This window comes from Suncus etruscus, chromosome 4 (genome assembly GCF_024139225.1).
Source record: "Suncus etruscus isolate mSunEtr1 chromosome 4, mSunEtr1.pri.cur, whole genome shotgun sequence".
In the NCBI taxonomy this organism is placed as follows: domain Eukaryota; kingdom Metazoa; phylum Chordata; class Mammalia; order Eulipotyphla; family Soricidae; genus Suncus; species Suncus etruscus.
The window spans coordinates 138,101,137-138,124,979 of NC_064851.1; the positions used below are offsets into that span (position 1 = coordinate 138,101,137).

At 37.4% G+C, this 23,843-nt stretch overlaps 1 protein-coding gene across 1 annotated transcript in view; it reads right to left on the minus strand.

The window, feature by feature from the left end:
- Positions 1 to 1,360: 1,360 nt before the first annotated feature.
- TEX15 (testis expressed 15, meiosis and synapsis associated) overlaps positions 1,361 to 23,843 on the minus strand; it is a 48,582-nt gene continuing 26,099 nt past the window's right edge. The window contains 39 exon segments of the mRNA XM_049772700.1: positions 1,361 to 1,400; positions 4,078 to 4,172; positions 4,499 to 4,563; positions 6,720 to 6,789; positions 6,791 to 6,943; positions 6,945 to 7,017; positions 7,019 to 7,326; positions 7,328 to 7,456; positions 7,459 to 7,499; positions 7,502 to 7,562; positions 7,816 to 7,848; positions 7,850 to 7,924; positions 7,926 to 7,984; positions 12,257 to 12,303; positions 13,480 to 13,697; positions 13,699 to 13,755; positions 13,757 to 13,837; positions 13,839 to 13,919; positions 13,921 to 13,956; positions 13,958 to 14,046; positions 14,049 to 14,175; positions 14,177 to 14,383; positions 14,385 to 14,471; positions 14,473 to 14,523; positions 14,525 to 14,893; positions 14,896 to 14,967; positions 14,969 to 15,007; positions 15,009 to 15,098; positions 15,100 to 15,123; positions 15,125 to 15,334; positions 15,336 to 15,413; positions 15,415 to 15,462; positions 15,464 to 16,480; positions 16,482 to 16,744; positions 16,747 to 17,554; positions 17,556 to 17,600; positions 17,602 to 19,688; positions 19,737 to 20,585; positions 22,818 to 22,980. Of these exon segments, the coding sequence (XP_049628657.1) occupies positions 1,361 to 1,400; positions 4,078 to 4,172; positions 4,499 to 4,563; positions 6,720 to 6,789; positions 6,791 to 6,943; positions 6,945 to 7,017; positions 7,019 to 7,326; positions 7,328 to 7,456; positions 7,459 to 7,499; positions 7,502 to 7,562; positions 7,816 to 7,848; positions 7,850 to 7,924; positions 7,926 to 7,984; positions 12,257 to 12,303; positions 13,480 to 13,697; positions 13,699 to 13,755; positions 13,757 to 13,837; positions 13,839 to 13,919; positions 13,921 to 13,956; positions 13,958 to 14,046; positions 14,049 to 14,175; positions 14,177 to 14,383; positions 14,385 to 14,471; positions 14,473 to 14,523; positions 14,525 to 14,893; positions 14,896 to 14,967; positions 14,969 to 15,007; positions 15,009 to 15,098; positions 15,100 to 15,123; positions 15,125 to 15,334; positions 15,336 to 15,413; positions 15,415 to 15,462; positions 15,464 to 16,480; positions 16,482 to 16,744; positions 16,747 to 17,554; positions 17,556 to 17,600; positions 17,602 to 19,688; positions 19,737 to 20,585; positions 22,818 to 22,980 (8,445 nt within the window).

Consider the following 23,843-nt stretch of genomic DNA (forward strand, 5'->3'; position numbering starts at 1 on the left):
GGGTGAAGCCATAGTCCAGTGGGTAGTGCATTTGTCTTAAATGTTACTACCCAGGTTCTATCCCCAGAACTACATATGGTCTCCCACATTCTTGCCAGGAGATCAGAGCAGGAGCAAGCCTGGAGCACTTTTGGGGATGGCACAAAAACCAGAAGAAAAAAAATATGAAATGGGACAGTGCTATAGGGCACTTATGTTGCATTGCATGTGGCTGACCAAGGCTCAATTCCTGGCACCACATATGGTCCTTTGAGCTCTGTTAGGAGTGATACCTGAGTGCAGAGCCAGAGTGACCCTTGAGCATAATAACATGAAAGTTAGCTAGATTGCTTTCTTGGGGGGGTGTTTGAGCCACACCTGGTGATGTTCAGGGGTTTCAGAAATTGCTTCTGGCTTGGGGAACCACATGGGATGCTGGGAGATTGAACCACAGTCCATCTTAGGTCAGCTGTGTGCAAGGCAAACGCCCCACCGCTGCACCACCATTCTGGCCCCTAGATTGCTTTCTTAAAGTGACCTTCCAGTCATTCTTTATTTCTTTCACACAAGCCATTAATTTTGAGGGGGAGGCTTCTCAAGCAGTGCTCAGTAGACCCAGGCTTATTTTGGGTCATAGCAGGCAGTGTCCAGGGCTTACTCAGGACTTACTTAGGGGACCATATGAGATGCCTAAGGCAAATGCCCTCCCTACAGTCTGTCTCCAACCACCACATCACTTTTATTTTGAAATTAATTCCTGTTTTCTTGCTTCTCTCTGAGTATTCTCATCCTATGAAACTCCAGATAGTACAAGGTTTTTAAGGAAGAAGAGGAAGAAGGAGAAGAATAAGGGAGAGAGGAAAGAGAGGAAGGCAAAGATAATTGTGATGGAAGGAGCTTCACATTTTAGTCAACTAATAAGTCAGTTCTTTGTAAGCTGTTCTTCACATAGTGGGAATGTGTGAATCTAAATATAGGCTCATTAATGAAGAAATCCAGAAGAGAGAAATAAAAGAAAAAACAAAAATTGGGAGGAATTCAGTTTATTCAGATAGTTCTTTAGGTTTGCAAGTTCAATTATTTTCTTTTATTATGTTAGGTAAAATTTTATTATATTCAATTTTTATTTTTAGAACCCAAATGTAAACTTCTTGCTCCATTTTTCGTATTTTGTTTCAAAGTGTAGATTTTAAAATGTAACATGCCAGGGGATTGAACCGTGGTCCATCCTAGGTCAGCCACGTGCAAGGCAAACACCTATCGCTTGTGCCACTGATCGGACCCTTTATAGACTATTTTCAAGTAAGATAACTATTAGGACAAAATATGCATCTATTTGGATGTTATTTTGGTTTAATAATCTTCAAAGTAGTAATTTCTCTTACTTGCTGTCCTTCATCTGACTTTCCCTTCTTAAAGGTCTATATGAGGATCAAGGAATATAATTCAGTGAAAACTTAAAAAGGAGAAAAAAAATCTAAGTATCCTGTTTGTGGCTAACAGATATCACCCAGGGGTTTACATATTTTCTAAACTGCAAAAGTACAATACGTTTGGATCTTTGATAGTCTATGCAAGTTAGCAGAGAAGGTTTGCTGACATAAAATTTGCAAAACAACAACAACAACAACAACAACAACAACACTGAAGCTTTGCTACTTTTAAAGATTTAGCTAAAACAAATCTTGTCATACCTTAGGGCTTGGTAGCAACAGCTACCTGTGAGGTACCTTTCTGAGTAGCATCTTCAAGAATACAGAAATGATGACTCACAGGCAGAGAGGCTGCTGTTACAGTTGATAACAGATACATACCTGTTATCTACAGTCATTATTACTATTTTGAGGGTTTTTTTTTTTTTTTTTTGTTTTTTGTTTTTTGTTTTTGGGCCACACTTGACGTTGCTCAGGGGTTACTCCTGGCTATCTGCTCAGAAATAGCTCCTGGCAGGCACAAGGGACCATATGGGACACCTGGATTCAAACCAACCACCTTTGGTCCTGGATCGGCTGCTTGCAAGGCAAACGCCGCTGTGCTATCTCTCTAGGCCCATAAGACGACTTTTTGTTTTGTTTTGTTTTGTTTTTGTTTTTGGGCCACACCCGGCGGTGCTCAGGGGTTACTCCTGGCTGTCTGCTCAGAAATAGCTCCTGGCAGGCACAGGGGACCATATGGGACACCTGGATTCAAACCAACCACCTTTGGTCCTGGATCTGCTGCTTGCAAGGCAAACGCCGCTGTGCTATCTCTCCGGGCCCATTATTTTGAGTTTTTTTAAAAAAAAACTTTGTAGAGTGTTGAAAGAAAAATAGAATCTATGCTGATAGCATTAAAAATTGAGGGGTTGGAGAGATAGCACAGCGGCGTTTGCCTTGGAAGCAGCCGATCCAGGACCTAAGGTGGTTGGTTCGAATCCCGGTTCCCATATGGTCTCCCGTGCCTGCCAGGAGCTATTTCTGAGCAGATAGCCAGGAGTAACCCTTGAGCACCGCTGGGTGTGACCCAAAAACAAACAAAACAAAATCGGTATTCGGGAAAATTAGCAATTTCTATTAACCTCAACAAGTGAATAAATTAAAAAGACCAAAAACAAAAAACTCTAACACAACTTGTATTTGCACTACATTATAAAAACTGAAGTAAAAGGCAAAAGATTTATGCAATCTGCAGAGAAACCAGAGTATACACAGACAATGGAGATGAGGGCTGGAAGGACCATCCCATGATATGAAACTATCATGACAACGGTAGTGAGTGAGAAAAATAGAATGCTTGTCTCAAATACAGGTAGGGGGCGGGAGAGGAGGGACATGTAGTACTGGTGAGGGGAAGGGTGTTCTTTTCTATAACTGAGACACTACTACAAACATGTTCGTAATATGGTGCTTAAATAAAGATATTATTATGAAAAATAAATACAAAATAAAATAATCCCTGCTGACGTACCATACACATGACAGAAAGCTGAAAACATTTTTCTAGACAAATGAATGATTTATATTATAAAATAAAAAACAAAAGAAAACTTATCAAAAAAGCCATTAATAAGAAAAATGAGCAATATGTGGCTTTAAGCCTATATAACAAACCCAACTGCTTTAATTAATTTAAAAAACTATACTAAAAAGTGCTGAAAATATGCAAACCAAATTTTCTATTAAAAATGACTTATGGGGCCAGAGAGATATCACAGCGGTGTTTGCCTTGCAAGCAGCGGATCCAGGACCAGGACCTAAGGTGGTTGGTTCGAATCCCGGCGTCCCATATGGTCCCCCATGCCTGCCAGGAGCTATTTCTGAGCAGATAGCCAGGAGTAACCCCTGAGCACAGCCAGGTGTGCCCCCCCCCAAAAAAAAAGACTTATAAAAGTATATAACTTACAAGTAAAATAAAAAAATATGGAAATTGGGTCTGGAGTGAAGGCATAGTGGTTGGGCATTTGTCTTGCATGTGGCTGACCCAGGAGGAACCCAGATTCAATCCTCCAGCATACCATATGGTCCTCTAAGCCAGGAGCAATTTCTGAGAGCATTGCCAGGAGTGACTCCTGAGAGTATGTGGGTATGGCCCCCCAAAAAAAGAAGATATGGAAATTATAGAAATTTGTCATGTTAGATACAAAATTAGAAGTTATACAAATACAAGTGTCAAAAATTACAAAATTACTAGTTTGATCACATCATCTATGTTTAAAAAACAATTTCAACTAAATGACATACTACTATAAAAATATACTAAAACATCAAACAAAAATCTTGGTTTAAATATTTTACTATTATTTTAACCATATTAAATGTTATAACTATTCTCCTAATTCCATTAGAGTAAGTAAAAGAAAATATGCAAATGTATGAATGTATATTCATTATACCCAAAACTAAATTTCAAATTATTATAAATGTTTCTGATAGTTGAGTACTGAAAATAATAATGCACTAAAATAATTGCGTGGAAATAATGCTGATAACTTGATCTCTAAACTGATTTCTTATTGCATGATAGATACCCTGATGCATTTGCACACTTTATAAAGGACTATAAGTTTATATTCTCTGTATTTACATATATCTTAAAATTTAAAATGAAGTAAAAAAATACTTGGAAAAACTTGTCAAATTTCCTTTATTCTGTAGAAAGGAGACCAGGAAACCATTTTCAGTGTCCTGGCTGAAAGGATTCTTGTTGCCACGGAGCTGGAAGAAAAAAAATCCACAAAGGTATGAGAAAAGTTAATGAGATAAGGATATACAGTAAAACCTGAGTTGAGTTAGATCCTAAAAAGTCAGTTTGAATTGCATAGCTGCACTGTACTAACTAGGAAATTCCTCAGCAAGTTATTTAAAGTTTTCAAAGGAGTCAGTTTTATCATCTGTTAAAGAACAACAGCCACATCTCTCCCAGCCATCTTGGAGACATTAATAGAATAAAAGATTGGACCTGGCACCAGGGCTCACTCATCCCTGGTTCCACTTGTGGAGTAATTGAGAGTACAAGGTGTCCTGAGAAAAGTGAACTTTACATCTATAAGGAATTTTAACATCTTTCGAAGAATCTTTATAAGGATCCTGTGTGATCCTGCAGTTCCTGTATAAACAGGTTTTTATTTATGAACAAGACAACATGTATTTATTGCCTCCTAATTTGAGTTACTTCTGGGTACTATAAAAATAAGATAATTATTTTTTTCTCTACTTGCTTAACAAAACCAAGAAGATTAAATTTTTTTGAGTCAAAGCTAAAACTAAAATTTATCTGAAGCTATTACTTAATTTTTACTTTATTTAAAGAAAATGCATCACAATTATGCATCACATAATTGACAATTATATATTTCCATATTAAGCAAAAGTATAACACATTTGCATTATACATAATACAAATACACAATACATTTTATTTTCATATAAGTAAAAGCATTATTAAAAATAGAAAGAAAAAAGAAAAAAAGAAAAAGAGAAGGTTTTTGGGCCCGGAAAGATGCATGCAGAAGGACGGTGGTTCGAATCCCTACATCCCATATGGTCCCCTGAGCCTTGGAAAGTGATTTCTGAGCATAGAGAGCCAGGAGTAACACCTGAACGCTGCCCGGTGTGACCCAAAAACTAAAACAAACAAACAAACAAAAAACAGTAAAAAAGAAAAAGGTTTTTAAAAAGAGAAAAAAAAAGTACAGTAGCAAGCACATTTGTGAAATTTATTATATTTCCAATGAAGTCATTAATACAATGGCAGAAAGTTTTAATAAACTCTTGTTAGGCTGTCATTCTATTAAATTTGGTGTGATCTTATAGGGACGACAGCATCAAACAAATGAAGTTGTCCAGAAATTCAAAGCACTGTTATTGATACAGTGACTTTTAGGGGGGCATGTATAGAACTGCCAGGTCTTCCAGAAGAAAATATGTGTGTTTGTCCACACTTCAATTTCTTTTTTTTTTTTTTTTTTGGTTTTTTGGGCCACACCCGGCGGTGCTCAGGGGTTACTCCTGGCTGCTCAGAAATAGCTCCTGGCAGGCACGGGGGACCATATGGGACACCGGAATTTGAACCAAACCACCTTTGGTTCTGGATCAGCTGCTTGCAAGGCAAAACGCCGCTGTGGCTATCTCTCCGGGCCCATTTGTCCACACTTCTAAGCTATCATTTTTAAGTATCACCAAACTCAGTTATTTATGCAGAATGCAAGAAAGTTAACACTATGAGTGGTGTGTGACCATTTTTCAGAAGAGATATTAATAAAGAAGAGGGAAAGGGTAGGAAAGCTCCCTGACCCCCACAGTATACAAGGAGGTCTCCTGAGTCAGAGCAATAGAACAGCAGGTAAAAGGTTAAGGCACTTGCTTGCATACAGCTGACGTAGGTTGGATCCCTGACACCACATATGGTCTCCTGAGCTCTACCAAGAGTGCTCCCTTAGTACAGAGTCAGGAGAAGGAAGCCCTGAGCACTAAGTATGCCCCCCCCCCAAAAAAAAAGGATAGTTTCTTAAGTAGGGTTCCTTATAAAAAATTATTTTCTATTCCTAAAAATTTTTTTTTCTTGAGGAGGATGATTTGTAAAATACTATGGTGCTCAGAGATTGCTTCTGGGCTCTGTGCTAAGGGTATCACTCCGAGCTAAATGCCATTTTAAATTTATGGATGTGACACAAATACTCTTTATACTTTTCACAACAGATCTACAGAAGCAATGTAGTAAATGAATCAAAATGGAAAAGGCAATCAATCCTGCTCTCACCACACTTATTCTGGCTGAACCACAGACCATGGGTTTTGCTATAATTTTAGGATTAACTATTATCTGAGTCAACCATTCCTTAGGTTTGGGGATTTACTGAGAGATATTTTAGTGACACTAACACTTTTTTTTTTTTTTTTTTTTGGTTTTTGGGCCCACACCCGGTAACGCTCAGGGTTACTCCTGGCTATGCGCTCAGAAGTCGCTCCTGGCTTGGGGGACCATATGGGACGCCGGGGGATCGAACCGCGGTCCGGCTCCTAGTCTATTGCGCAGTAAAGGGCAGGCACCTTACCTCCAGCAGCACCAGCCCGGCCCCGACACTAACACTTTTATATATTTCTGGATAAACTAGAGATTTACCTGACAACATAATTCAATTTTGCCTGATATTTAAATGATTCTACACACCTACACAGAAAAATTAACCTCCACAAATCACCTGAAAATCTATTGACATAAATGTGTAAAGTAAACATTTAATTGAAGACTTGAAATCTCACCATAGATCCAAGGACATTCTGGAAGTAAGCTTGAATTTGGTGGATAGGAATATGAAGCTTGTGATAATGGGCTGATGGAAATTATACTGTGAAAAAAATGGCTGCTGGGAAATGATAAACAGGCACTTGAGGATTGAACATACCCATCTCACTGGCACAAAGTCATTTGTTTGTGACTCCACAGGGACGTGACTAAAGTACTGAGAATATGCAAGATCAGTACGTGGTGTTTTGGGCACATGCACCTGAAGTCAAAACCGCAGGAGGTGCTGGACCTTCATAGGATGTGATTCCTGATATTCTGGGTAATGGAATTGCCATTGATGCTACTGCAGTGATAAACACACCAAGTGTAATAGGGGTAGTGAGATTCCCAAATGAACTCTCAGAAGAATAATATTGCCGGGGGACGTGAGGGCTGTGGAAGGTCATTCCAAAATGTGGTAGGATCCTGAGATGGAATATTTGAATTTTCATTAATCTGTTGGCTGGAAAGAGGAGTATTGTGCAGTTTGAATTTCATATTCAGTGTTACATTCCCAGATGCTCCAATAGGTCGAGTATTGGGATTCAACATATCATCCATGTACTTTTTCTTTGATTCAAGGTTCTCCCTGCTCTGTTTCATTTATTTGCAGAACAGGGATTTTTTGTTCTGGATAAATATGGGTTTTCTGAAGAACTGGTGCATGTTTAAATTTTAACAGATGATTTACAATGTCCTTATCTGGAAGGTTCACAGACAGCAATCATCTATTTCTAAACCAGCATGGATATCTTCACAAAACGGAGACCAGGCTTTGAGACAGCTGACAGGTCATGCAAACAATATGCTCCAGTTTTCTGATTTTACATCTGAGGGAGATGAATCTCCCAAGGATCTGAAAAATTCTTAAATTTTATGTGATGTTTTCTCAGGGTTCTTTAGAAAAAGTGTCATGTACACTTTTTTGGTTGCAAACTGTGAAAGGAAGATGATCTTTCTTAGTATTTGCTTTAGGTAGTAGCAAGAGATCATGTCTATTTTCCTTCATGTTATCTCCGTGTTGTCCAGTCAAATCTTCTGAAGTATCAGTTTGAAATATTGGTTTAAATCTATTTTGTCCTCTGACTTTGATGCACAAATGTCTCTTTAAATTTTCTAAAGGTGAAAATGAGCTAGGCACTGATCTTTGCATTTCAATCTTTCTTGAAGACACAAGGTTCTCTTCTCAGATTGTCAGATGAACTTGGTTCTAGCTTCATTTTTGTTTTCGAGATGAGATCTTACAGTTCTATTAAGCATTAAGCACACACATATAGTCATAAAATGTAATATAAATATTGGGGAATTTGGCTACAGAAGAGAATTCTTTGGTGTAAGTTTTTGGACCACAACCAAAGAGTTTACTCTTGACTCTGTTATCAATCAAGGATCATCCCTGTATGGGCTCAGGGACAAAGTGGGGGATGCTGGGGATTAAAATTGGTTCAATTGTGCGCAAGGTGTGTCTTCCCCACTGTAACTACCTTGTTGGTCCCAGAAGAAAAGTCTTAGCATTGATATTGACCTCTTTTCTATTGGGGAGTGTACAAAACAAGAAACAGATTTTCCCTATTTTATTCCCTTGGTTTTGAATTAGACACATTTCCTCCTAAAGAAAATTTTAATTCTTTTTTTTTTGAGGGGGCAGGATGGCTTACTTTGGGCTCTGCATTCAGAAATCACTCCTGACAGGCCAGAGAGACCATAGAAATCAACCTGGGTCAGCAGCATACAAGGCAAGAATCCTACCCCGACACTATTGCTTTGGCTCCAAGAATTTAAATCGTGCAGCATCATTTCTTATTCATCCATCTCTCATCCATAGACACCTCCTTCAATTTGGTAAGGCTGTGGTCCTATATCTAATCCCTCTCAAAAGATTTTCTGTTATCATAAAATAGTAAGGTATTTTTTCCTATCTAACATAAAAAAATGGACCCAGAGAAAGAGCTCAACAGGCTGAAATATATACTTTTCATATAGTAATGTTTCAACTCCCAGCATCATATGGTTCCCTGAACACTGACACAGGAATATCCCGAGAAACACTGGATGTTGCCCTCAAACAAACAATCAGGCCGAAGAGATAGCATGGAGGTAGGGGCGTTTGCCTTGCATGCAGAAGACGGTGGGTTCGCATCCCGGCTTCCCATAGTGGACCCCCCGAGCCTGCCAGGAGCGATTTCTGAACATAGAGCCAGGGAGAACCCCTGAGCGCTGCTGGTTGTGATCCACCCCCCAAAAACACTCGTCCAAACAATAAACATCAAAAATTTAAAGTAGGGGAAGTAGATCTCAAAATAGTCACCATTTTACTTGGATTCAACCTCTATCCAATGCACTTTGGAGGAGCCAGAACAAAAATACAGAAGGTAGAACTTTTGTCTTGAAAGCAATTGACCCGTGGCTTGATCCCTTGGCATTCCATATGGGTCTGCTAAACACTGCCAGAAATGATCTCTGAGGTCAGAGCCAAGAGTAAGCTCTGAGCACAGCTGTTGTGGCTCCCAAATAAAAAAATCATAAAAGTACTTTAGGACAACCTATATAATGTTTACAAATCCATATAATACTTAGATAATGTCTAGAAAGTATAATTTTGACTTTATTTTTTATTTTATTATTATAATTTTTTTTTGCTTTTTGGGCCACACCTGGGTGATGATGGTCAGGGGTTACTCCTGGCTATGTGCTCAGAAGTACACTCCTGGCTTGGGGACCATGAGGGGGAGCCTGGGGGATCAAATTGCTGTCCGTCCTAGGTTAGGCAAGTGCAAGGCAAACGCCCTACTGCTTGAGCCACTGCTCCATTCCCTAATTTTGACTTTATCACATTATCTATGTTTTGAGTAATATCTCAGTCTTAAGGACTAACAGTTATTTATACATGGCTGTTATGAATCCATGAAGACGACACTAGTTAATCTTATATGATCTTCACTTTCTGTTGTTTAATTCTTTAAGTAGCAGATACCACCTATACTTGCAAAAACTAAGATTAAAGAACTTGTTTCTTGAGCCATACTGGGTGGTGCTCTGAGCATTACTTTTGATTACTCCTGGCATCATTTTTGGGGCTATTCTGACTGTGTTTGTAATTGAACTTGAGCATTCAGCATGCAAAAAAAATGTACTAGGCTTTCAAACCAGCCCTTGCTCCTATAGAACAGGCTTATGCTATACAATAGAGAATTCAACTTTATAACCACTATACACCTCTTCAAGTCACATATTCCAGTAAAAGTATCCTAAGGAATGTAGTAAATAATCTATTGCATTTGAGAGCTGAATAGAGTAGGGCAGCAGATAGGGAGGGTGTCTTGCAAGCAATATACTTAGTTTGATCCTTGGTGCCTGAGATGGTCTCAGGCAATGCCAGTAGTGACCCCCTGAATGGAGAGTCAGAAGTAAGCCCTGAGGGATGAGAGTGGATAGATAGTACAGCAGATAAGGATTTTGCTTGCACATAGCTGACTGAGGTTTCAATTTCCTGCATCCCAGATGGTCTCCCAAGCCACCAGGAGTAAATTCCAGAGTGCAGAGAGCCAGGAGCAGCCTCTGAGCTGACCATCAGGTGTGGGCCCAAAAAACTAGAAAAATAAAAGCAGCCTTGAGCTGGGGGGGGGGGTATAAAGACTCCTCCATTCCCCCAACTGCATTTGGGGCCAGAGAGACAGACTAATTGGCTGAGCACTCTTTGGTATATGGTCCCCCATCCAAGGGAGAAAAGTGGGAAGGAAGGGAAGAGAGAGTGTAGAAGGGAGAGGGTAGAGGGAATATAGGAGAGGGAGGAGGGAGAGGAAGAGGATAATGGTTCTTTGGATGTGGTTCAGCTGCATAACATGACAAACAACGCTCTGAGTTCAAATCTCTGGTATCATGCAGAAAAAAAAAATAGAAGTTGCTTTTAAAGCAGCAAACTCAAGTGAGATATAATGGGAATGTTTATCTCTTTATTCTACTTCATAAAATAGAAAAAATGATGTAGTGATGGTTGTCACAAATTCAAAATTTTACAAGATTTGAATGAAATGGGTCAACAGATTTAATAATATCACTTTGTGCAGTAAAACAGTATAAAATTATGTGTTTTTCATGCAAATATTTCAGTTGAGAGAATGTAATTTTTGGGGTCATCTTTTCCTATAACATGGCCCTAGCCTTTTGTATGACAGCTACTATATATGTGTGTATGGTGTGTCTAGAGATGAACTTCCACTCAGTAATAAATGCTAACAATTTATAGCTCTGAAGCCAATTTTGATATATGGTCTATAAAATCCACAAATCAAAAAAATACCAATAAAATCACTAATTTTATTCTTTGTGTCCTTTTTGGGGGGTTTGTTTTTGATGCTATAGTTTGCGGTAACCAAGAGGGCAACTTCTGGTTGTGCTCAGGAGTAACACTGGAAGTGCTTGAGTTACCATATGTGGGATATGAAGTTGGCTGTATGCAATCTCTCTGGCCCCTCTTTGTCCTTTTAAGTAAACATATTGCTGCAACTTCCATCAATATTTTTTTGGCACACCTGTTTCAGCTGCACTTGGCCTTCGCCAGGGAGGGCTTGGAGAACCTTAATGGGATGCAGAGGTAGAACACAATCAGCTGTGTTCAAGGGCATTGCAATTTCTCAATGCACTATTTCTCTGGCCCTGAGTCCCAATGATTCTTAAAATAATGCTTGTCAAATAAAAATTTATTACTTTTTACAGCTTCATTCTTTTCTAAATGATGGGCTTGTACTTGCAACTTTGAGCTATATTCAGATTCATTGAAAAAACTCACTTCTCAGGATCTAATGCTTGAATACTTTTGGGAAATGAATTTCAGATTCCTTAGGGCTTTATTTAGACATTACACAAACAAAATTTCCTTTTCTTCTTCCTTTTTTTTTTTTGGTTTTTTTGGGTCACACCCAGCAGTGCTTCAGGGGTGGCTCTATGCTCAGAAATCACTCCTGGGCAGGCTTGGGAATCCATATGGGATGCCGGGATTCAAACCACCGTCCCTTCTGCATGCAAGGCAAATGCCCTACTTCCATACTATCTCTCCAGCCCCTCCTTTCTTCTTCCTCAGTTTAACTCTTATTCCTAAGTTTCATGCACAATTCAACAACTAAAAATATTACTGGTTTTTAATATGCACTCATTTTTGTTTTTATAGTTTTTCTTAAGAAGAGCACTGACAGAAACTCCTACCTGAGAAGTTTGAGGTGTTGTCTTTTTCTCTGCTGATATTTGGGACATCTTCCAGGTCAACCTATGTTTGTACAAGAAAAAAACCCAGACTGATGGCTTAAACTGTGATATAAATATTTCTTAGCGTAGTATCAGGATTCTTGTAATTTTTATTCCATCATTATCTAATGTGCACTGTTTAAAAACTATATTTGTAGTGCTTGCTCCCTTAAACCAGTCCATTAAGCAACCATGAGATTTAATAAGAATCAAACATAATTATCTACCTTTTTCTATGTCTTGAATGACTTCTACATTAACTAAAACTTACAGTCCATGTTTTCAATCACAGGGGAAAAGGTTTCACAAGACACTATCCTTTCAATAAAAACAAAGTTCAGACATGTTAAGTTCAACATTTAAGACAATGTATAACTTTCCATTTTTCTAGGATGGTGAGGGAGGGGGAACCAGAGCCAGCAGTATTAGTGGGGTCATGTGTGCTGGAGACTGATTCCAGGGCCTTTCACACAATATTAGCATGTGTTTCTACTAATTGAGTCATATTCCAGGAAAAGAAAATGCTCACACACCAATATTCTTCTGTACATGAGAACTTCTTCACTAAGTTACTTTTGTTCCAGACTAATTTTAAACTCCTTCTCTCAATAATGTTTGAGAAATAGGCACTATTGATTTATTCAGAATCTACTTTCGCACTGGTGATGCTCATAGGCTACACCTGGACTCACACTCAGGAATCACTCCTGGCAGTACTTGGGAACATATGGGATGCTGAGAGATTGAACCCATTTTGCCACGTACAAGGCAAGGCCCCCTATCCACTGACTATCTCTCTGGTTTCTAGATAGTTAAAAGCATTTATGTAATTTTATAGATATTAACTGCTTAATCCAATATTGCTAGGTAAGTACATACTTTTTTTCCTTTTTTTTTTTTTTTTTAAGTTTTTGGGCCACATCTGGTGACTCTCAGGGGTTTACTCCTGGCTATGCTCCTGGTTTGGGGGATCATATGGGATGCTGAGGGAGTGAACCGTGGCCCGTCCATAGTCAGGTGCATACGAGGCAAATGTCCTACCACTGCGCCATTGCTTCGGCCCTAGTAAGTACACTTTTTTTCTTTTTTTTTTCCTTTTTTGGTTTTGGGTCACACCTGGCAGCACTCAGGGGTTACTTCTGGTTCTGTGCTCAGAAATTGCTCCTGGCAGACTCAGGGGGGACCATATGGGATGATGAGATTCAAACCACCATTGCCTAGGTTGGGCTGCTTTGCAAGGCAAACGCCCTAACCGCTGTGCTTTCTCTCCAGCCCCCTCAAAAAAAGTATTTTAAAACGGAGGCAATAGCATAGTGGTAGGGCATATGCCTTGTAATGCAGCGGACCCAGGACAGACCTGGGTTCAATCCCCGGTGGTCCCATATGGTCCCCCTCACCAGAAGCGATTTCTAATCGCATAGGCTAGGAGTAACCCCTAAGTGTCCACCGAGTGTGGCCTGAAAAACAACAAAAATGTTTAAAAACATTTACTACCTTTGTTTTTTACAACTGAAAACAGCAGTATTTTTCTTTTGTTCCTGAGAGTCTTCAGATTTGTCAACAGTGAGACGTCGTTTTTTAGAAGAATTTGGAATATTTTTTTAGTATTGTATTCTGAAATAGAGGGCGCCATCATACAAGGTACTAGGCTTATCAATGTTCTTACTAATTTTTATAGGAATGTTAGTTTTTTCTTTTTTCATCGGTTGTAAATGTCTTCTTTCTGTTATGTATCATTTGGCATAGAATAAAGGAAATGGTTAGCCTTTCAGTTTTTTGCACATATGATTTTCATATGTTCAATAGTTTTCATAACCTTTGTTATATGGGCCATTTTCCCCAAGTCTTTCTTGTGGGGCAGTCTTTACATTTTTGAGCAGTGTAGAAAACTGATTGTAGTTGTATTCTAACTCAGTCACTGTGCTTCCATAATTTTATGGATGCTATAAATGGCACAAAGTTAATAAATGTGTGTAACGGAATACAGAGACATCTTACGAAGTTTTTTTATTTCTTTAAGTTCTTCAAGTTCTCTTGAGTACAAACGAAGAGCATATGAAGATTAACAGCATTGTGATGCTTCAGGATAATATCCAGTTCTTTATTAAGTGCAGAAATAGTTGTTTCTATCACTTTCTCAAGGCAATCTGTTGCATTTTCTCTAAGAAATGAAAAAGTTGTCATTTTTTCCTTGGCAGATAATCAGTTCAGGAACAAGTGACAAATCAAACCAAAGCATACCTCGGAATCTCTGCTTGTCTTGTTTCTTTGCTACTGTGTTTTTAAGGAAGTGGACTGTTTCTGAGAGCATAACAATTTCAATGTAAGTCTCAACTACTGCTTCAGGTTTCAAAATTACAGTCCCAGGTTTCTGATCTTTCAGCATATCCAGAACATTTTTCTTCAGTGATAAAAACATCATCTATGTTATCTTCTTGCTGCATCTGAAAATATGTCTTTAAAATATTTAGGTGCTCATCACATTTTCAAAATAAGTTCCTGTAATTTTTTTAGGTCTGCAAGTTCAGCCTGATCGATTTATTTCACTAACATAACAGAAATCTGGATGTGAAAGCATAGTCCTGTTAAGTCTACAGTTTTCTATACTAACTTCATTTATTTTATTATCTGACTTTTTGGAAGTCATCATAACACTCTCCTCAAAGCAATTACTGGAAACTTGCTCAAATTTGTTTAAATCTTTAGATAATGTAGCATATATCTTCTTCAACTTAGAAAAAAGAATTTTGATTTCATTTTAAGTAACATCTCTTTTTTTTCTCTTTCCTGTGTATATTCTGCTAAAAATTTTCCTCTTTTCTTTCCATACAAGACTTTTTGCAGCATCAAAAAAGATATGTTCCAGACCATAAAGAGATATTTTAATGCTTTTAGCTTCATTGTTTTTTGATAAAACTTATTTTTGAGGGAGACCATTTCTATGATAATCCACAGGTGGTCTTGTTTTTCTGGAGAGACATTATTTTTTAGGAGAGTCTCCGTAACTACTAATCACCTTCAAAGGTGCTTTTTCGTAAGGCTTCTAAATCTCCTAAATTATCTCCAAAGTTAACTCCACAGGTAAATGGCACAGAAAGACAAAAGTCAAAGCAATTCAGAACAATGCTTCATTATTGCTTTCACACTCATCAATCTGCCGTTTGTATTTTAATAGTGTGTAGTATGATTTGTTTTCCCTTTTGGTTTCCTCAAACAAGTCAAGTAATTGACTGTGATAGTTTTGCAACTCACAGAATGCATTATATTTAACCTCCCCTTGAAAAGCAGGATAGAAATTAGATTGTTGTTGAAATCCACGTGGCCTCCCAAGCAGCTCACTGTACAATGTTCTCTTCATACCATAGCAAACTTCGGAATGTTGGTTCACCTCCTAAGAGCCTTTTTTTATTTTCAATGAATTGAATAGTTTTCCATCACCATTTGGAGGTCTGCCAAGGAGTCAACAGCACATGGTTTTTAATTTGTATTTAAAATTATTCCATCGGTTCTGTTCTAATAGTTCTCTGGAAATCAGTACTTGTTCAAGTGAACATTCTTGCATTCTTTCAAAAGTTTTAACAAAGAAAGGCAGAATATTTTGACAAACCTGGGTCTGTTCCTGTAGAATTTTCAAAGATGAAACTTCATCTGCCCTCCTTAAAATCTGAGTTAGACAACTTACAAGAGTTGAATGATCACCTGAGGAATGCTTTTCTTTTAAGTCATTCACATGTGATATAAATTTCTTCTGAGGAATAGTGACTTTGGAGGTTTCAGAATAGGCATGTAAATCAGACACATGATTCATTTCTGTAATGTCTGGTTTGGAATTGGAGGTTATTTTTGAATGCAATGAGGACTCAGATTTAGAGATATTATTAACTTCAGTCTCTTTCTTTTTTTTGTTAAGTTGATTAAAAGCTGTGTTATTTAAAGAGACTGCCTCGGACTTTTTTTTAATGCAGTTTTGGGAAACGTGATCCTTTATATTATTCTTTAACTGTAGAGATCTATTATTGGAAATTATATTTTCTCCACAACTTTTACTTTCTTTTGCTATTAGTGTGCAGGCCAGTTTGGCATTCTCAATAACATTTGTTTTGTTGTCATCTAAATAGATGCGATTACTTAAGGAGGACAGTTCTGTCTTCAAAGACCCCTTTGAACCCTGTCCTTGCTGACAGGATGGTACCGTGGTAGATGTTATGATAGAATCTACTGCAAATATTTCTTGTTTATCCAAATAAGATTTTGAAGATTTCCCATCATTATCTGTCACTGCTGCAATAGGTAATAAGTGAGGTGTATTGTCATACTTTTTGCTTGTTATCAGAGTCAGATTTAATGGGTCTGTAAGAAAATTTCCTCTAGTAATGCTTCGTTTTGAGCTTTCAACAGGACCTATCCACTTTTTGATAGGAAAATTTACTTCCATATTTCTTTGAAAATCAGTCAAAATAAGGTTATCTGGCTTATAGAGATCAACATTTAAAAAAATGTTCCACATTTGACTCTAAGACTGAGATAAATACATCAGTATTTAATTTCGTGTGACCTATACAAATTGCATCAAAGTCTTTGTCTGAGCTAAAATTTCCTTTGTTTTCTTTCATGGAACTTAAAGAGACTGAGTCATTTATTTCTTCACTTGCCTTAGAACTATTTTCTTTTGTTACATCGTTAGTATCACATACTGAATGGCTCTCAATATGTCCATCTTTACTAAAGTTAGATAGGAAATTGATGTCATGTTGATTTCTTTTTCAGTTAGTTTCATCACCTGGGAAGGCAGAAGAAAACGAAGACTGAATTTTTTCAGAGAAGGCTGAAGTTTTGATGATCGTGAACTCTTAAGATTGCTACCGTTAGAAGATAACTGAGCTGTACTTTGGGATGTGGAGCATAGGGTTAACTGTGATTCAGGACACTCCTGATCACAAAATCCTCTCACATGAATAGTGGTCTTATTTCTGGAGACACTTCTAGTCACAGAGTTCTTAGAAAGGTACTTTGTAATTCTCTCTTCCCTTGTTTGGTAAGGCTTGTTCTTTGAAACATGAGTGATTAACTTAAACCCATCAAATCCTAAAGGTCTTCTCTCTCCTGGTTTGTCATATTTTCTTTTTGACAAAAGCTGCTTAGTGGAATAATATCTTCTTTCAGGCATAGAACTATAGCCTTGAAGATCACAACTTTCCCAGAAGTTATTACATATTATTGCATATGACTTGGGTAATGGGCCCTTTCTTGTTTCTCCTACTTTAGCTATTAGCTGTAAAGATGTGTTAACTCTTTTATGAGCTTTTTTGAGATGAACTACTGCTTTGTCAAGTTTTCTGGAAAGACGTTTGCTTTTGCATAAAGATACTTCACTATTTAGAATATCCAGGACACTTCTAATATGCTTTTCAGACTGTGAAAAGATTTTAATTCGTCCTTGGGATAACGAAGAAAAACATTCAGATGAATTTTGAATGTTTAGCTTCCTCTTCTTCCCACCAATTTCACATCTCAGATTTTTTTCTGCTATATCCTGGTCCTTAGAAGATACATGTAGCTTTCTTTTTGCCAATTCTTGAATCTGTGTCCTTTTTGTTTCTAGTATCATCAGTTTTCTGACATGGTAGAGGAACATGTGCCTTCATTGTTTATTGCTGTGACAGAAGCAACTTCAGTGAGCAAAGGCACATTATTTTGTTGTTCAGATGTGTGAGTCATATAAGTTTTATGACTGAAGTCAAAAGAATGTGAAATTTCAGATTTATTCACTAGGTCTGATGAAAGTCTTATGTTACCATATTCTTCTTCACATGCATCACCTGAAGTTCCTCCAGAACATGAAGAATGAAATTCAAATTCTGGAATTTTTTCATTGTCCTCATTTATTTTTGTTTTTGTGGCTTCAGTTATATACTTGCAAAAATTATCATTCAAAGTAAGGGACTTGAAAGTGGGGCTAAATCTTGACATGACTGTATTAGCAATTTGAACTTGTAGATCTGGAAGCAAAATTGGGTTGCAGAGCTCTTTATTTTTTTGTGTAGAGAAACAAAAATAATTACTTTGCTCACAGTAAAACTGATCACCATTTTCTTTTCTTTTCATGCTTTTCAAAACATCTCTCTCTCCATTTTTACTTTCTAATAGGCCTTCCCAATCAATACGAGAATCTAGATTCTTATATAAGGCCCCTAAATCTTCATATGGTACATTTCCATGGCTAGCAGTATCTTGGTGAAATAGATATTCATCATCATGCTGTTTTAATTCCACTTCAATCTCATTTTCCAGTTCAAAATTTGCAAGAATTAGGTTGTCACTTATTGATTGAAAAAACACATTCTGTAGTTTATTTTTATCTACATTCAGTTCACAATCAGAAGCCCCATGTTTTATGAACAAATCAGAATTCCCAGAAGTTTCTTTTAATTTGTATCCTTGGTGATCTTCAGAATTTGTGCTCAATTCTGGCAATGTAGTGTCAGTGATCTGGATTGCTGCACTGGAAACTACATGACCTATAGAACCTGAAGTTCTGTGAAAAATGGAAGACAAATGTTCTACACTCCTTCCAATATTCTGAGTCTCTTTTTGCTTTATGTCATATTCACTTCTTAAATTTTTATTTTCTGTTGATGCATTTTTTTCCAATGCCAAATTAAGTGTAGCAGAAGAGTCTTCAGAATTCAGAGTTTCTACATAGTTATAATTTTTATTATTCTCTCTTTCATCTTCATTGATGAAATTATTGTTTGTATGGAAACTCTGTTTCTCAGCTTCATATATAGATTTTGTGTTGTTTTCTGATGGCAAAACAGTTTCTTCTTTAGTCTCATGTTGATTTTCTTTATTTATTTGTTCTTTGAAATCAGTATTTATGTGCACATTATTGTCCAACTGTGCATTATAAAACAGAGCATAATCTTGACCTCTATCGCTCATTTGAGGTGTTTTTTTATAGGTTCTTTGAATATTCAGTAATGATGCTGGCTTGTTTCCATTTTTTTGTATGAACCCATACTTGTTCACCCAGCAATGTTACAATCCAAATTGTCATGAGCTTGTTTTAATGTCATGAAGTGAAATAAACTTATCAATTGGTGATTTGTTGGTCAAAATGTCTTTTGCTTCCTTGAAAGAATCACTCACAACACTAATACAATTTTGATTTGTTTTTTTCAGTTTTAGTTTCATTAGTTTTTGAGAAATGGCAAAACTTGTAAGAATGTCATCTTGACATAGCAGAGGGTGCTGAGGATGCTCATGTGAGAGGCTCTCCACACCAGGAGAAAGATTATTTTGCAATTCCAATGCTGGATGACTTACTTCATAATTATTCATTATGGTAGATGTAGAAGATTTTGGTATTTCCAACTTTTGAGTCATTACTACATGATCACAAATTTTCCCCAAAGAATCAAAACTCATATTTTCTTTACATTCTTGATGCAATGAAATGTAATTATCTGCTGAACTGTTTTTTGTTTTCCATAAATTTTGTTTTTCTTCATGGTTGAAAGTGTCTTCTGGGCCAGCGAAGTTTCTCATATCTTCACTATTTTTAACGTATTCACATATGCTTCTTTTATTTGGTGTGGAAAAAACTGCAGAGGCTTGCTGATCAGTCTGATACATAGGCTGTAAGTGAGAAAACTGTGATCCCTGAGAGATGGGATCATTGTTCCCATGTGTACCAGTATTCACTGATTTATTATATGGGTCACTATCTTGTTCAAATAAAAATGGAATGCTGCTTCTCTGTTGGGATCGCTGGGCTTTTTCCTCACTATAACTTTGTTCTTCAGCTTCTGAAGATTTATTTGACAAACACACTGGGACAGAATTTTTGTGTTGATCTGTTGTGGTAATTTTATTGTAAGTTGTGGAATCATGGTCCTTAGAGTACATGTCCTGAGCCTGCGATTGTGAAGCATCAAAAGAAAATTTGAGGCAAGGGGTATCCAAACAATTAGAAAAAATAGCATGATCACTAGGCATGACTTCAGATGAGGGGGCAGAATCAGATGGCACAGATGATAGATTTAATTTTGAGTCAACAAACTCAACACTTTTCTCCAATGGTAAAACCTCACTTCCACTTGTAACATTAACTTTTTCTTGGTTTTCACCTCTTTTTTTGAGTCTGGGATCTTTGATGACTTTTGAAGTAGTAACTATACTTGAGCCAACATTATTCTGAAGAGGTAGGACAGTAGAAGACTCCTTAAAATATTTCTAAGATATGCCACACTTAACAGGAGGGTCACCATTAACACTTTCTTTGTTATCATCGGGAGTAAATGAAATTCCTGAATCACATGTATATACTTGAGAAGTGTCTTTACATACTGCTAAATTGTATTCCATCTGTCCATTATGTGTATCAAGTACAGAATTGTTCCCATTTTGGATATTTCTAAAGGAATTAGTAATATTTGAATTGGAAGGATTTATCTCAGAATTAGGTGGTGTATTGCAGGAACAGTTTTCCTGAGCAAATATATCTGCAGGTTTCCTGAAATGTTCAAAGATGACAGTAGCATCTTTTCCTTTTCCAATTCTTTTGGCCACTGTACAGTTATTCAAAGAGCAAGTTCTTTCTGTAAAAAATAAAACACAACCAAAAAGAAATAAGAAAAAAAATAGAAAAATGTTGCTACAGTTTAATATAAATAAACTGCCAGAAGTTATTCTAATTAAAAAACTCAATAATATAACTATGATTAAAACATATTTTTGGGGGGCGGGCGCGGTGGCACTAGAGGTAAGGTTTCTGCCTTGCCAGCGCTAGCCTAGGACGAACCTCAGTTCTATCCCCTGGAGTCTCATATCGTCCCCCAAGCCAGAAGCGACTCCTGAGCGCATATCCAGGAGTAATCCCTGAGAGTCACTGGGTGTGACCCAAAAACCAAAAAAAAAAAAAAAAAAAAAAAAAAAAGACCCAAAAAAAACCCCAAACATATTTTTGGGTACAAAAAAAAAAAAAAAGAAAAAGGGGCCGGCGAGGGTGGCGCTAGAGAGGTAAGGTGTCTGCCTTGCAAGTGCTAGCCAAGGAAAGATTGGGACCACTGTTCAATACCCCGGCGTCCCATATGGTCCCCCCTCCTCAAGCCAGGGGCAATTTCTGAGCGCTTAGCCAGGAGTAACCCCTGAGCATCAAATGGGTGTGGCTCGAAAAACCAAAAAAAAAAAAAAAAAAAATCAAAAAAAAACCAAGGAGAAAAGAATGAGTAATGAACTGATAAAATAAAAAAAAAAGAAAACTTTATAGTTCAAGACCTTATAAAAATCATAATAAAAAGTTTAAGGCCTGTAGACTATGGTATATAAATTCTATTTCAGGGCTGGAGAGGTAGTACAGTGGGTAAGGCATTTGCCTTGAGTGCAGTCAATCTGAGTTTGATTTCTGCTACCACAGGTGGTACACTGTGTACTACTGCCTGGGCTGATTCCTAAGCATAAAGTCAGGAATAAGCCCTGAGCACCACTGTGTATGGCTCATTCTCTTCAAAATCTTAAATAATAAGTTAAATATAATTAAAATTTATTTATTTATTTTTTGGTTTTTGGGCCACACCCGGCGGTGCTCAGGGGTTACTCCTGGCTGTCTGCTCAGAAATAGCTCCTGGCAGGCACTGGGGACCATATGGGACACCGGGATTTGAATCAACCACCTTTGGTCCTGGATCGGTTGCTTGCAAGGCAAACGCCGCTGTGCTATCTCTCCAGGCCCAATTAATATTTATTTTTAAAAAATTTGTCAGACACCAAGAAATACAAAAATTGGGTAGGAATTAAAATGTTGCTCACAAATTAGGAGCCAATTAAAATAAGTACCTACATTCCTATGCCTGTAATAAAAAACAGTATATATTTTATATATTACTTTATTTAAAGACAATATATTACATAGTTGCTCATAATATATTTGTTCTAAGACTAATCCCATCACCAATATAAAAATCCCTAAACCATAGTTCCTGTTTCCCCACCCATCCCCAAGCCTACCTCCCTGACTTGAGCTAAACAGTTTATTTTATATTGCTTGTTTACTGGTAAATAGAAATTAAATTATTTTTAGAAGTACAGTTATAAGAAAATTTGTGAAAAATAATGTAACTAGCAATGAGGTTATTAAGTTATTGGTCCCTCAAGTACCACCAGGGTTATTTCTGAGCACAGAGCCAGGAATAACCCCTGAGAACTACAGGTGGTGTCCCTCCAAAACAAAACCAAATAACAAACAAGAACCACCCAAAAATAAACAGGTTAGTATGTGTGTAGTTACAAAAGGAATATTATATGTACATATAAAAATGAAGCCATATTTATGTATGTCACAATGGAAAAAATCACAATGTATGTAAATCTATAAAAAACCAAAAATAGGGGGCCGGGCGGTGGTGCTAAAGGTAAGGTGTCTGCCTTGCCAGCACTAGCCTAGGACGGACCCGCGGTTCGATTCCCCCGTGTCCCATATGGTCCCCCCAAGCCAGGAGCGACCTTCTGAGCGCATAGCCAGGAGTAACCCCTGAGGCGTCAAATGGGTGGGGCCCAAAAACAAAAAAAAAAAAAAAAAAAACCAAAAATAGGCATATTATTATTCTACAGAGAAATTTATCTTTTTGCTTTTGAGGCCACCCCTGGTGGTGCTCAGAATCACTCTAAGCAATTCTGAGGTTCTGGAGATCAAATTTAGGCTTTTGTCAATGTCAAGCACATGTTTGGAGCTATTTCCCAAAAGGGCCACAGAATTATATTTCTTAAGTTGCAATCCCAGTACAAAACTACTGAAGTACAGGAATACTACCTGTATATTACAAGTACATTACCTGATCTCTTAGGAAATCCTGTTGAGAGGAATTTCAAAGATGTCATAAGATGTCCATTGTCTACTTTTTGACTAATATATTTTACTGTTAGTATTGCATATGGAAGACATTGTCTAGGTTTATCTACTGGCTTTGAAAGAACACTGTATTCATAAATATATACCTGGAGATTAAGAAAAATATTCTGATTAATATCAGTAGCTAGAGTAAGTTTTCATGGAAAAAGAAGCGCAGGGGGCTGGAACAATAGTACAGTGGCAGGGTAATTGCCTTGCATGCAGCCAGCACAGATTCAATTCTCCTTACCACACACAGTCCCCTGAGCACTGTCAGGAGTGAGACAGGACCAAGTCTTGGGCAACACTGGATGTGGACCAAATTTTTACCAAGAAAATGAAAGTTGAAAAAGCATAAAACTTCTTATTATTTATTCATCTGCTTCCAAACACCCCTCTTACCTACCTACTTGAGCCTCAATACTTTAGTTATTTATGCTGTTTGTTGATTTATGTATTTATTTTGAAGTTCAAAAATTAAACCCAGATATTCATACATGACATGCACTCTTCCACTGAAGTACATCTCCCCCCAACCCTAATAGCTTTGAAAATACATTGTGCATATGTGTGGATGTGAGAGTGTGTTGTTGGTGAATGAACGCAAGCAAGGAATGTCTTTACCACTGAATCACATCACCGGACCAAATATAAGAGTTTTTATCCCCATCTCATATTTATTTTCTTGAGAGACAACCAATGTCGACAGAAGCAGATACAACCTATTTTTAAAATAAAACCATTTTTTTCATTAAAAGCTTAATATCTTGCATATATTTTATTTGGTATAAGTTAATTATAAAATTATGATAATTTAATGTATTTCACATATGGAACATTTATATTCTAATTTTTTTTTGGTTTTTCAGGCCACACCCATTTGATGCTCAGGGGTTACTCCTGGCTATGCACTCAGAAATTGCCCCTGGCTTGGGGGGACCATATGGGATGCCAGGGGATCGAACCGTGG